Genomic DNA, 12,781 nt, shown 5'->3' on the forward strand with positions numbered 1-12,781 from the left:
GTGTACAAACTACTGTGGCAAAAAAAAAATAAAAATAAAACAAACAAAAAAGTTCCTCCCACGTTACTTGGAAAATGCCATGCACTATTACTCCGACCACACAGGCATATCACGTTAACTGCCATCGAAAGCCTGTGAGTGAATCATTTTATTTTTTTCGATTACTGGAAACACTCCCCCACTCTCTCATTGTACTCCCTCTCTCACTCTTTATCTCTCTCACACACACACACACACACACACACACAATGTCCATGACCTCCATCTGGACAGACTCTGAGGGTTTAAGATAGACCAGTGGTGCTTATTCCTCATGACCACCAGCCCACAGCAGTGACACACCCCCCCCCCCCCCCCTAACCCCCTGCGGAGATCCAGCTGATTGGCCTCAGTCCATATCCTCCTCAAAGGGCTCTTCTCAATAAAAGACATCAATAACAACAACAACAATTCAATGGAAACCAGGACCACTGGTGTCCTCCGTAGGCCACGCTGGTGTGTGTCGTGGTCAACAGGAGAGGATATTAGGAGTCTTTAGGTCCTGGCTGGCTCAGGTAGGCTGAGAACATTGAGGCGTCCATTGAGGCGTCCACTGTGGCATCCAGTGGGGTCCTCGACACTGGGGTGAGGGTCAAGGGGCTTCATAGACCAGAGGGGTGATTGGTGTGGTAAGGTCCGTTCGCCTGCACAAGAAGAGGAAATACAAATTATAGTCTGTGGACACACAAATCACCTATCCCTGAGAAAGGACTCATTTCAGTCATGGCCGTCAGGTTGGTTTGAAAAGTGCTGGGGACATAGATGGGATTTTACACAGTCCTACCTGTCACTGGGCTACTGTGATGAATGTCGCCCAAATAATGAAACCACTAATGAAACCACTATGGTCCACTGAGAGTTATCCATGTTTCACACAGTTAAGTCCACTGGTATTTTAGTTATGAAGCATGAGGTATGCTAGACATGATGAACTAGTAGATAACTAGTTCATCATTTAAATTAAAATTAATTAAATCTGTTTTGTGTCTTTACTTTCATCCTTTGCCCACTGTTCAGTTGCTATTTGCGCTTGGCATGATGATTACACCTACCGCCTGCGGTAGCATGTTTATTATGTTTGCAGAAAATAACACACACACACACACACACACACACACACACACACACTAATAAAAATGTTGACTAACTTAAGTAGGAAATGAAGTCAATGATCCACTAATTCAAACAAACTAAACATGACCTAATTAGGACAGCTTTGGTCTAGAAATGAAAAACGCCGGTGTACAAACAGGTTTTTCACATCAGGGACAGGAAGGTGTGTGCGTAAATAGAACACCCACTGTTCCATTGACTCTGATAATTCACCCCCATGGACCGGAAAGGGTTAAGATTGTAACACTTAGAATAACCTTTCCCTGAACGTTCATTTTTCAGTATCAATTCGATTATCTATCCACAGTAATTAAGCACGATGTTTGAGAAGCTTTTTATTGATTGTAGTGATATTTTATTTTCAGTGATTTCAGAAATTGGTGATTGCAAAAAGTGGCGGGAAAATTTCCCTAGCGTAACTGACGGCTATGATTTCAGTTGACTACAAGGCCTGATCTTTAGCCAAAAGTATGTTTAGTGAAATATAATAACAATAAAATTTGTACTAAAACTGTTTGTTAAAACCAACAGAAATCTAGTACAGAATGTCAGAAGGGGATAACCCACCATCTAATGAGTAGTAACTATGCACCCCCACCCCGAACCTTATGATTGCTAATTGCAATAACGCTAACACAAAGCTCAGCACCAGTGCACTTTGTGGTGTCAAAGGGGGTGCGATGCACACAACAACAAAAGAAAATAATTGCCCTTCAGTGAAATCGGACCCATAACCAGCCCATGATAATCCCTGAGTTCTCCTTTTGAGCGGTCACATTAAACTCACAATAAGGACCGCGACCACCTTATCACTTAGTGGTGGAAACTCGCAGGTCAAGGCAGTGCCACGGCCGTGAGTACTTTTCCACTGAGGACAGACCCTGGAGTCATCTGGGGACAGCCACAGCAGCAGGCAGAGAGAGAGAAGAGAGAGAGAGAGAGAGAAGAGAGAGAGAGAGAGAGGAGAGAGAAGAGAGAGAAGAGAGGAGGGGTAGAGAGAGAGAGAGGAAGAGAGAGAGGAGAGAGAGAGGAGGAGAGAGAGAGGGAGGGGTAGAGAGAGAGAGAGAGAGAGGGGCTAGAGAGAGAGAGAGAGAGAGAGAGAGGAGAGAGAGAGAGAGGGGGGAGGAGAGAGAGAGAGGCGTAGAGAGAGAGAGAGAGAGAGAGAAGAGAGGAGCTAGGAGGAGAGAAGAGAGAAGAGAGAGGAGAGAGAGGGGGGGGTAGAGAGAGAGAGGGGTAGAGAGAGAGAGAGACAGGCAAGCGAGCAGTCGCATCTGGCTGTGATGGACAAAATCTCCCCGTCACCTGTTCCTCTTCCCACACACGGCACTGATTACACTGGTTGCAAAATCCGCATCTGCTGCTGACAAAAAAATAGTCAGCTGTCAAAGAGAGGAGTCTTCGTCTCTGCATCTTCTTCATCTTGTTATTGATCTCTCAGTCACCGTTTCAAAGTCATTTAAAAGCCTGTCAATAGCAGAACTGGGCGCAGTAGGTCTAAGAGTGATGCTTGTTACTGGCTAATTTTTTTTAGACTTCACACTAAATCCAACAGATCCAAAACCAGCAGGGGGAAAGATGGCAGCGGGCCCTCTCCCAGTTCTGGCTCTGGTCCGGCGACGATCCGTTTCAAAGTCAACTTCCATCTGGGGAGCAAATGTGCTCTTACCAAAATGTAGCCCATTCAGCAAAAGCATCTCTCCTGCTCTGCCTTCTTGCTCTCCAACTCCCCATCACTCCCTCACTCCCTTTTCTCTTCCGTCATGCTTTCTCGCTCACACATATATACAAAAACACACACACACACACACACACACACACACACACACACACACACACACACACACACACACACACACACACACACACACACACACACACACACACACACTAAAAGAGCACAGAGTGTATTTCTCTCTTTCAGGCCAGAGTGCAGGTCATCTGGGGTGAGTCCAACCCCACTCACTGTGGGCCCAGTCCAACCCAACCCCACTCACTGTGGGCACAACCCAACCCCACTCACTGTGAGCCCAGTCCAACCCCACTCACTGTGAGTCCAACCCCACGCACTGTGGGCCCAGTTCAACCCAACCCCACTCACTGTGGGCCCAGTCCAACCCCACTCACTGTGAATCCAACCCCACTCACTGTGAATCCAACCCCACTCACTGTGAATCCAACCCCACTCACTGTGAATCCAACCCCACTCACTGTGAATCCAACCCCACTCACTGTGAATCCAACCCCACTCACTGTGGGCCCAGAGAGAGAGTGCTGGCCCAGCAGTAGAGTGGCGTACAGTGAGAGAGACGGCCAGGGCTCAGCAGCCGAGTAGCACTGAAAGGTTCAATATATGAATTTAGGAAAAATGCTTTGAAGATGGTGACAATGAGGTGATTTTGAAGGCATAGCGACAAAATAAAGGCTCTTATTTTTAGGGAATACTTTCTTAGAAATATATTGCACTTATACAATGCATGTCGAATTCTTTGTTTAACAAGGTTTTTTTAAACTATGACATAAAATGTTTAAGAAATGAATAACAAAGACTGGAACAAACCAAAAAGCTTTATGCATGATTGTACTGAGAAGATCGCTATCATGTACCTTTAGACTAAGATTTTTTTTTCAGCCAACAAAATTACATATTGCCCATTAAACTGGTAACAATTTATATCATATAAGAATTCACAGACAGGGAATATTCGTCACGTTGATCAGATAATCTTGACAACATAAAATGTTATGGTATATGGCTGCATGAAGGACATGCTAACATGCCCATCATTCCCACCAGCCATGCAGGATATGCGCTCTGTGTTCTGGGACAGAAGTCCCCACAAAAATGTAAGAAAAGCCTTCACAGCACCACACTGTCAACTATATTGACAAAAGACAAAATATGACAGTTTGTGCGTAAGCAAGCTTTTAACTTTTTCAAGGTTTTGGCATGCTTTTTAGGGAGTTAGCATGCTAGCTTTTCAAGGGTTTTGGCATGGGTTTTAGGTAGTTAGCATGCTAGCTTTTCATGGGTTTTAGGTAGTAGTTAGCATGCTAGCTTTAGCCCAAAACTCCTCTGTGCTGCTTTGACCTCCTGGCAGTCTTCAGAAAGCTGGCTTTGGAGGCTGATTTGGGAGGGGGGGGGGGGGGACTACAGCCCAGACCTCAGGATGTCTGGCTGGCTGAAACTCATTTTTTTTCATAAAACATGAGAACATGCGTCAGAGTCTATCTGAACAGTGACGTGTCATTCAAATGACTAGAACCGCACAAGGGAACCGATATGGGCCAAACAGTCTTGTACATGGGGATCTAACTTACTTCTGCAGGGTTCTGGAATCCTGAAATGACCTTTTCTTGGCAAAGCAGATATGTGCTGGGCTCTGAATCGCTGACTGATTGTGTGTACAACACTACACTCCCACTTATAAGCCCTTTGGTGCAATCACTTTTACTCATTGTCACACACACACACACACACACACACACACACACACACACACACACACACACACACACACACACACACACACACACACACACACACAGCTGTACTTCAGTTCATTGTGAGGCCCGAGGCTATGAGCCGAGCCTTGGAAGAAGTCCCTCTTAAAAGCCAATCTACCAAATCTACCTCAGAAGGCCAAGTCCCATGCCAGACCAATCACCAGTAAGAGAGGAAGACAGTTCCAGAAACCAAACTACAGTTACAGAGAAGAAAAACAGAAGTGAGACATGGCTCTGGTTGAGAGTAACTTTTTCGAGCATAACTGTTTAATTTCTTTTATTAACCTGGGAAGGATCTTTGAAATTAAGTGATTTCATATTTTTATATGCTGTTTATTGTTCTAGTTTTGTGGGTTACTCCAGGGTATACAGCTAAATAACTAGATTCATTTCTGCGATTCAGACTAAATTAATCCTGACGTAGACAAGATTCATCCATATTTTGCCTGTAGTTCTGCCATAGATTTTTCTTTTGCAGAATGCTGCCTTGTCTACGAGAGTTATGGGGTTTTAACCGTGGTCACAGTTTTATGTTCTTGAGAAATTAATTAAACACCATTTACCACTCTTGCACACTGCAGCTGGCAACCATCGCGAAAAGATGTTTCATTTTTATTTGATTTCACACGATGCCTCCCTCAACGAAAGTGTGGTGGTGTCTGGGGGCTATTTTTAAATGACTGGAACTTGAGTGACTAAGTCTGAACCACACTTATTGGGTCTTTTTTAAGACCCTGAAACCCTAATTTAGAAGTTCTTTCAGTGGCGTCTCTGGGTTGTTGTCCTTGGTTGGCGTACAACAACTTAGGCAAAAAATAAAAATAAAATGGCTTAAAAACGCCCCCACTGGCCGGGCTGAAAAAAGAAAATCACTCAGATTTCAAGCAGGGATATAAACGCTATTAAAATAAATTGAGAAAAATTGCCACGTCGATTATGTCCTGCCTTGCATGCAATGTTGATGCTGGGGAATTCGCAGAAAATTACTACCAACAATAAACGCCTTTGAAGTATCCCAGTGAGAAAGAAAGAAAGAAAGAAAGAAAGAGAGAGAGCGAGAGGCCATGTGCTTTTTCTCTGCTTCTTTTCAAACCTGTACAATAAAATATGTCACAGTGAAACACACAGAACAAACCGTGAGAAATCTGATATATGGCGGGATATATCTGACGGGATATGCTTGTTAAGGTCTAACTCTAATGTTGCTTTCTGCACAGCAGGATTTATAAGAGCTTATAAAAAAAAAAAGAAAAAAAAAAGACAGCTTAAAGTCATGAGCGAGCCAGCTGAAAAAACAAAAAGGAGGAAAAACAGCTGATCCAAAGAAAAACAGAAAACAAACGTCGTCCCCCATTGAGCCGCTGGCTTTCCAGACATGCAGCTTTGCTTTATCTTATCAGGCCCTCTGGCCCTGTAAAGCAGGATCCTCTGATTTTGGTTTAGCGACAGACTCTAATTGGGACTTCACCTGATATTGTTAGAAATAAGATCAAGGAGCTTTGGGAAATTGCAAGACACAGACAGTGGTGTTATTGAGGCAAACAAACATCACTAGTGTCCACAAAAGCTTTTGAAGCCATAACCTATGCTAACTGCCTCTATGCTAACTGCCTCGGAAACAAAGAGAAGTGTTGTACAACATGGGATGAAACCCTGAAGACTACAGCAGCTTTCTGTAGTCCACTGACGCAAGAGAGTCATGGACGTGCCCTCCCAGCTTGACTTAATAAAGGAGTGGCCATCTGTGCTGTGACTTGCTGCACTCAGGGAGAATCCTCCAACACTCTGCAGACACAGCGCAGACTGAAGCTCTCATCCTCCAGATACAGATTGCACTGAAGTGCTTTGTGAGGACATGTTTATAATCTAAAGGCCTTTTCATTGAAAGTCATGGAGCGAGCCTTTGCATCGTAAACTAGAACCAAGGCAGGGATGTAGATCGATTCTCCTGAAGGCAATTAGCTCTGATTTTCATTGTGAGGATATGTTCACATATACATTAAATCATTTAGCGACTTACAGTACAACCATTTTCATCAGCTTATGTGGGTTCGCTGGGAATCGAACCCCTGATCTAGGCATCGTTAGAAACCTTGTTCTGAAACACCTGTAATCTGAAGACATTTTATTTGGTAGGGGTTAGGGGTCACTCACCCTGGCGTCGTACTCCAGGACGAATGGCGGGATGTCAATCTGCTCAGGCAGAATGCAGGTGAAGAGCTGCTGCAGCGTGTCGATGTGGTGGACCTTGTCCTTCATGCCTGACACACTGAAGGTCGTGAAGAACCAGGTGGACACCTGTTACAGGTGAGACAACAGAGAAGAGACTTTATCAGAGAGTTTATAAAACATCCCAAGTTACAGATGCAAGAAAGACGGGAAAGAGAGACGTGGAGCATTGAGAACAAACTTTGGACACAGAGCCCACAAGAGTGTGTAGGAGGGTCACCAACAGGAAGGCGTTTGCTCAAGCCTGTGATAATAATGATAATAATAATAATAATAATAAGTGCTGTCGGTTAAACGCGTTATTAACGGCGTTAACGCAAACCCATTTTAACGCTGTAATTTTTTTTATCGCGAGATTAATGCGATGTTTTTATTTATTTTTTATTTTTTTTATTAACGTTCTTTTTGGCCTCTCAAACTGCGTAGTAGGCTAACGTTACGGTTTGAGTGAATGGTGAGCGCGAAATGGATCATAAAAAGCTTCTGAATGGAAAGTTTACTTTTAAAAGTTGTGTTGTGCAAAAGAAGCGAGCTTCACTGTTGTCTGAAAATGTCAAAAGGCAACTGGCTGAAAGCAAATAAGTAGTAGGCTTACCTTTTATTGGTAGCCTAACTGTTATGGTTCATTGTTTCTGAAATAAGAGGCCTGACTGCTATGTTCCCAGCAAACTTGAAAAAAAGAAAATATTAAGCCATGGTTTAACTGCACTATAGGCTGAGTCCTTGTTTACCTGAAATATGCACATTATAATTTTATTTTGTACCGCCCTGTTTGGCAATGTTGGTTTTCAATAAAATAAAACATTTGCATAAAGCAAGCCAATCCACTTTTCCATGTTGATAAGGGCATTCAAATAAAAATAAAATGATGGAAAAGATAAATAATTGAAGGGACATTTAGAATAGACACAAATTTGCGATTAATCGCGATTCATTTTGAGTTGACTATGACATAAATGCGATTAATCGAGATTAAATATTTGAATCGTTTGACAGCACTAATAATAATAATAATACTACAGTCATCATTATGAGTTCTGTAAAAATGGGCTTTTTGTTCTTATGAGTAGTTCTTTAAAGTTCCTTTTGAGTTTCGAAACTTTGATTTGGGGGTTGGGACAGGGCGTGTTGTGGGGATTTCCTAGCAACTCTCTCAGACGCCTCCAGACAGACGAATGGGTCCAAACGAGCGTCCCTGGATTGCGCCGTTCCGTGGTGCTGACCTTTCTTTCTTCACATTACAGAGACCGGTACTCAAAGCTGCACTCAATTTACCAGCTTCCTCTGCCTGCGCTAACAAATCATTCAAATCAGGACTCTATTTAGAGAGAGTGGAACTATATTTTCTTTTACAAGCTGGCACTACTGCACTGTTAAACGCTTTAATCTTAAGCTTCCAAGTGAACCCTGAAATCCCATTCAAAACCACTTAGCAGCTAGTCCGGAGCACAGCTCACACCTGTGAGGTGAAGGAAGGCCTAGGATTTCCTGAATGAAATTCAGAAGATTCATTATCTGCTACCTAATTGCTTGACTATTCATTTTTTTCACGCTTTGAGAATATGGGGCTTAATTTGTCCAATATTACCCTTGTAAATGAGAGCAGAGTGAATGATAGAAGGTTTTTCTCTCTCCCTTTTTTCTGTCTTTATTAGGTCTCCACACACTACACCAGGAGGCATTGCATAATCACCAGTGGGGACCCTTTAAAAGAGGGAAGAAGTCAAATATTATTTTCCTTGATGCCGTTCCTCAGGGGATGAGGAAAGATCACCGCAGGGTACAGCGAAACGGTGATTAAAAAGCACTGTGTACTGGAACACAAGACTGTATAGAACAACACGACACACGAGACAATATTGACTGGAACACAAGACTGTATGGAACAACACAGTCTGAGGCAAAGGCTCCTATAGCCGTGGTAACGGCCCCTAACAACACTTGGTGGACAGCTGTCAGCTTACCTTGGAGCGGAAGGTGGGGTGGACAAAGTAAAAGGCCTTCAGGTTCTTCTTGAATCTGTAAAAGCAGTGGGGGGGTTGGGAACAGTCTGGGTAAGCGTGTGTGTGCTAAGGCAGATATGTAACAAACTGATAGCTCACAACACAAACATGAGTGCATCTCAGCGGGATACGATGTTATTGGCTTTATTAACAAAAACAATAAACAAATCAAATTTAGACAGGGAGATGGAAACAACGCTATCATAGAAAAAATAACAAAACAAAAAAGAAGACATATTTAAAGCACGACTAAATGTCCATGAAATGGGTCCAAAACGCATCCCCAAAAGCCAATCCTCCGTTCCAAAGGCCCACGATCTCGTCCAAAACACACACTCGAGGCAGAAATTACCTCCAGGCCCATCCAAGAAGCTTGGGAGGGTTTACAGCGTGCGAGAGACGCATTCGTCAACGCTCTCCCCTTTCCCATGACCGGCCGTGACCAGTTCGCGCTCTCAACCTCGCCGGCTCTCACCACTGACTGGCGACGGGTATGGTGAAGCTTCGGCACGTGTGTGTGTGTGTGTGTGTGTGTGTGTGTGACGTCACCCCTCCGGTGAGTTAGATCACAGTTAATCCATGTCACCGGTTTGCAATGCCATAAATGTAACCCAGGTGCACCGCACCGTGACTAAAGAATCGTAATCTCTCGTGGACACCAGAACCGATTAAACTTGTTTATACTTCCAAACAATCTTTTTTACAACCTGCTCTTCCTGCGACAGGAAAGACAAGAGTTCTTCTACGATGTTGCCTAGCGACGTGAGGTCGATGAAGAAGCGCCGCTGGCCAGAGTCATGTAAACTACAAACATTCGTTTTTTACCATGCTTGGCCACGGATGACACACTACAACAGAAACAGCTCTGAGAGATGCAGGTTTAACATGCCCCCGACACAAGGCCTGGGCTTGCTATTCTTCATGGCCAATCAAGGCATTTTGAAGAGGCGTTCCCCATGGCGCCTCTGAACTCATTTGGATCCCGGGGGTCGTTCGAGTCTAGGGCCACTCAACCACATCTCACCCCCACATCTCTGACCTGACCCAGTCCCATCCTGCCTTCCACTCCTATCCCAGGGCTTACAGACACTTACAGGCTTACGGGCCCCCTTGTTTTGTCTCCAGGGCCATCGCTGAGACTTCCCCCTCCCCTTCTTATCCTCTTTCTCTGGAGCCCAGTTTCTTCATCTAATCGTTGGCCCTGTTAGAATGCGAGCCCTATGAGATGCTGTTCCCAGCCCTGCATCACTCGAAGGGGGCGTCTGGGGTCACAACGTTCAACTCTGAGGAGATTTTTCCTTCTCGCCCACCCCCACCGGCAAGACACGAAGGCGGGTCAACCTCGTTGCACACCATTTTACTTTTCAACAGACAATCAAACGTGGCCCTAGTAACGCCAATGTGGACCTGGGCCAACAGGGCATGCTGCACGAGCCCGATGTAGCCCCGTCTCCTGCTGCCAGCAGCTTGTCGTTATGTCTGAGAGGCACAGGGGCGCGAGTCCAGCTCCTCTGTATCACACCATTCGTGGTTGGCCCTAGCGGTTAGCTCATTCGCTTGTGATTACCACCGTGGCATGACTGTTTTTCTATTGTTTTTGCCCTGGAACAGAAATAACATTTGGCCCCGGAGTACCGAGGGCAGGGGGAACATGTTCTGGGGGAAGGCTGGCTGTGTCGAGGCCAGCACACCCCACCCACCAATGATTTAAAGGTCTAGACGCCAAAACTAACTCCAGGTTTTCCAAAGCAAAGGCAGGTAGAAAGTTATTCCATTTCAGCCTCCATGCGGAAAGTAAAGGATCCTTGGATGTGGTTTTAAGGCATCAATGGACACTTTAGTACGCAAAGGGTTAGCACAGGTATGTGAAGAGGGAAACACAATTCGTCAAGGGCCTAAAAACTCCTCGCAGTATAAGAGGTCAGTCCTGTCTGGTTAAATCTCGCAGTTGGGATATTTAATTCAAACACAGTCTTATTCCATTCATCTTTTAACGCTGGACTCCTGACAAACCTCCTGCCATCTGAAGAAGAGATGTACGATGTACGCCTACACCAAAACAAAACTAGGCTCTTGGTCAGTGACTCACTTGGTGTCTACGATGTCGTAGAGCTTCTTCAGGAAGTCGGAGTCCATGTGGTTGTGCTCACCAGTCAGAGTGTGGAAGTACACCATCACGTACTCCTTCACCGTGATGTGGTCCAGCACGTGGATGAAATATAACAGGGCCTAATGTGGAAGGGCAACACACACACAGTAAATAAAAAAGACCATGCACTTGATACATCTGGAGCATATTAAGTGATCAAGGTTTAAAAAGCGGTGTGTGTGTGTGTTAGTGTGTGTGTGTGTGTGTGTGTGTGTGTGTGTTACCTTCTCTATGTCAATCATGGTCACTGGGATGTTCCGTCCCACAATCACCATCACGGTCCTGCCACACTTATCAACACCTACACACACAAACACACACACAAACACTTAAAACGACTGAGAAAGAAGCAGTCCTTTCTAGTTGTTCTGAGAAAAGAGTAGAAAGCACCTTCATCTGGTAAATCCAATCTCAACGAGAACTGACCTCAGTTCTCAGCATAGGCACACACTTACACAGCCTCTCTCTCTGTCAGACATTCAGACAGACACACACACACAAATTCAGACAGAAAACACACACACTCAAACACACAGGTTTCCAAGTAATTATCTCTAAACTCCTGCAGGTACTAAATCTGGTTTTGATAATTAAGGCCTCTTCAGCCCAACTGGTCCACATGAGGAGAGAAATTTGATTTTGCGCAGAGGAATGTGTAGAGGTGTGTGATATCCTGCCAAGGAACCCTTTTATTTGCAACAGGCCGCCATCAACACCAGAGACAGTCTGCCCCCTCTTGGCCAACCATGCACATAACACTTTGCCTGGTAGTCAGGCAGCTGTTGGGCCAGCTCTCTCGCAAAAAACAGCTAAACATGTTGCTGATGTTTGACCTTGTATGAGACCAGAGCCCAGAGATGAACTAGAGTAGAAGCAAGGCTTCTCTGCTGGGGGGTGTTTGGGAAGTGTGAACGCAGTGTGGCGTGTTGAAACCGGAGCTGGTTGTTATTAGCGGAGAGGGTGTTAGCATCCAGGCGAGGGGACAAACAAATGAGAGGGTCACTCTGAGAGTCGCCGGGGACAACAGACAGGCCAGCTGCAACACCGTTTCTAACAAAACTGCAGTAACCTCTGTCCTCAAAACACATATTCACTCACACACACACACACACACATCCCTAAATCTTCTTGTAACTCCCTGAGTCTGACTACAAGAAATGCAAAAACAAACGCAAAAACTACAAACCTTGAGTAGAAAATACATGTCCAGAAAATACACATATGCACAATTAAAAACACATAAAAAAAACAAACATACAAATCTCCCAACCTTCATTTAACTCTCACGAATCCGTATGAAGGCCAAGTAAAGTGCATGCCTTTTTAAATGAACACCAACCTGTCTGGTATAAGGCTTTAAGTGCTGCTATGTCTGAGAGGTCCTCCGCTCGCGCCCTGCACAACCAGCGGTTATAACTACAGAGAAAGAGAAAGAGAAAGAAGAAAAACAGGAAGGAAAGAGAGAAAGAATTAATAAGCCCTCATTCAATTTAAGACCAATTTATGAACAATGTAATATTTGTTATGCCTCTGGCGTGGTATAAAGTGTCCTGCTGTGTGGATAGGGTACATGACAAACTACAGACAGTGCAAATTAACTCATAATAACAGATGAAGAGGACCTGATCAGATTCGGCAGAGTAATACCGAATAACACTGAGAACTGACACGAAGCCGCAATATCATACGCGTTTAAGCGATGCATACAAACGCAGCAGAACCCGTGTCAGCACAACAGCTTTGT

The 12,781-nt window shown here is 44.5% G+C and overlaps 1 protein-coding gene across 1 annotated transcript in view; it reads right to left on the bottom strand.

Moving 5' to 3' along the window:
* Window positions 1-223: 223 nt before the first annotated feature.
* Window positions 224-12,781, bottom strand: part of gdap2 (ganglioside induced differentiation associated protein 2) — a 26,082-nt gene continuing 13,524 nt past the window's right edge. Inside the window, exons 9-14 of the mRNA XM_012842303.3 lie at window positions 12,377-12,453; window positions 11,262-11,338; window positions 10,978-11,117; window positions 8,850-8,904; window positions 6,811-6,954; window positions 224-683 (exon numbers count right to left, since the gene is read on the bottom strand). Of these exons, the coding sequence (XP_012697757.2) occupies window positions 642-683; window positions 6,811-6,954; window positions 8,850-8,904; window positions 10,978-11,117; window positions 11,262-11,338; window positions 12,377-12,453 (535 nt within the window). The 3' untranslated portion in view covers window positions 224-641. The remainder of the gene's footprint in view (window positions 684-6,810; window positions 6,955-8,849; window positions 8,905-10,977; window positions 11,118-11,261; window positions 11,339-12,376; window positions 12,454-12,781) is intronic.

Source organism: Clupea harengus, chromosome 2, assembly GCF_900700415.2.
Source record: "Clupea harengus chromosome 2, Ch_v2.0.2, whole genome shotgun sequence".
In the NCBI taxonomy this organism is placed as follows: Eukaryota; Metazoa; Chordata; class Actinopteri; order Clupeiformes; family Clupeidae; genus Clupea; species Clupea harengus.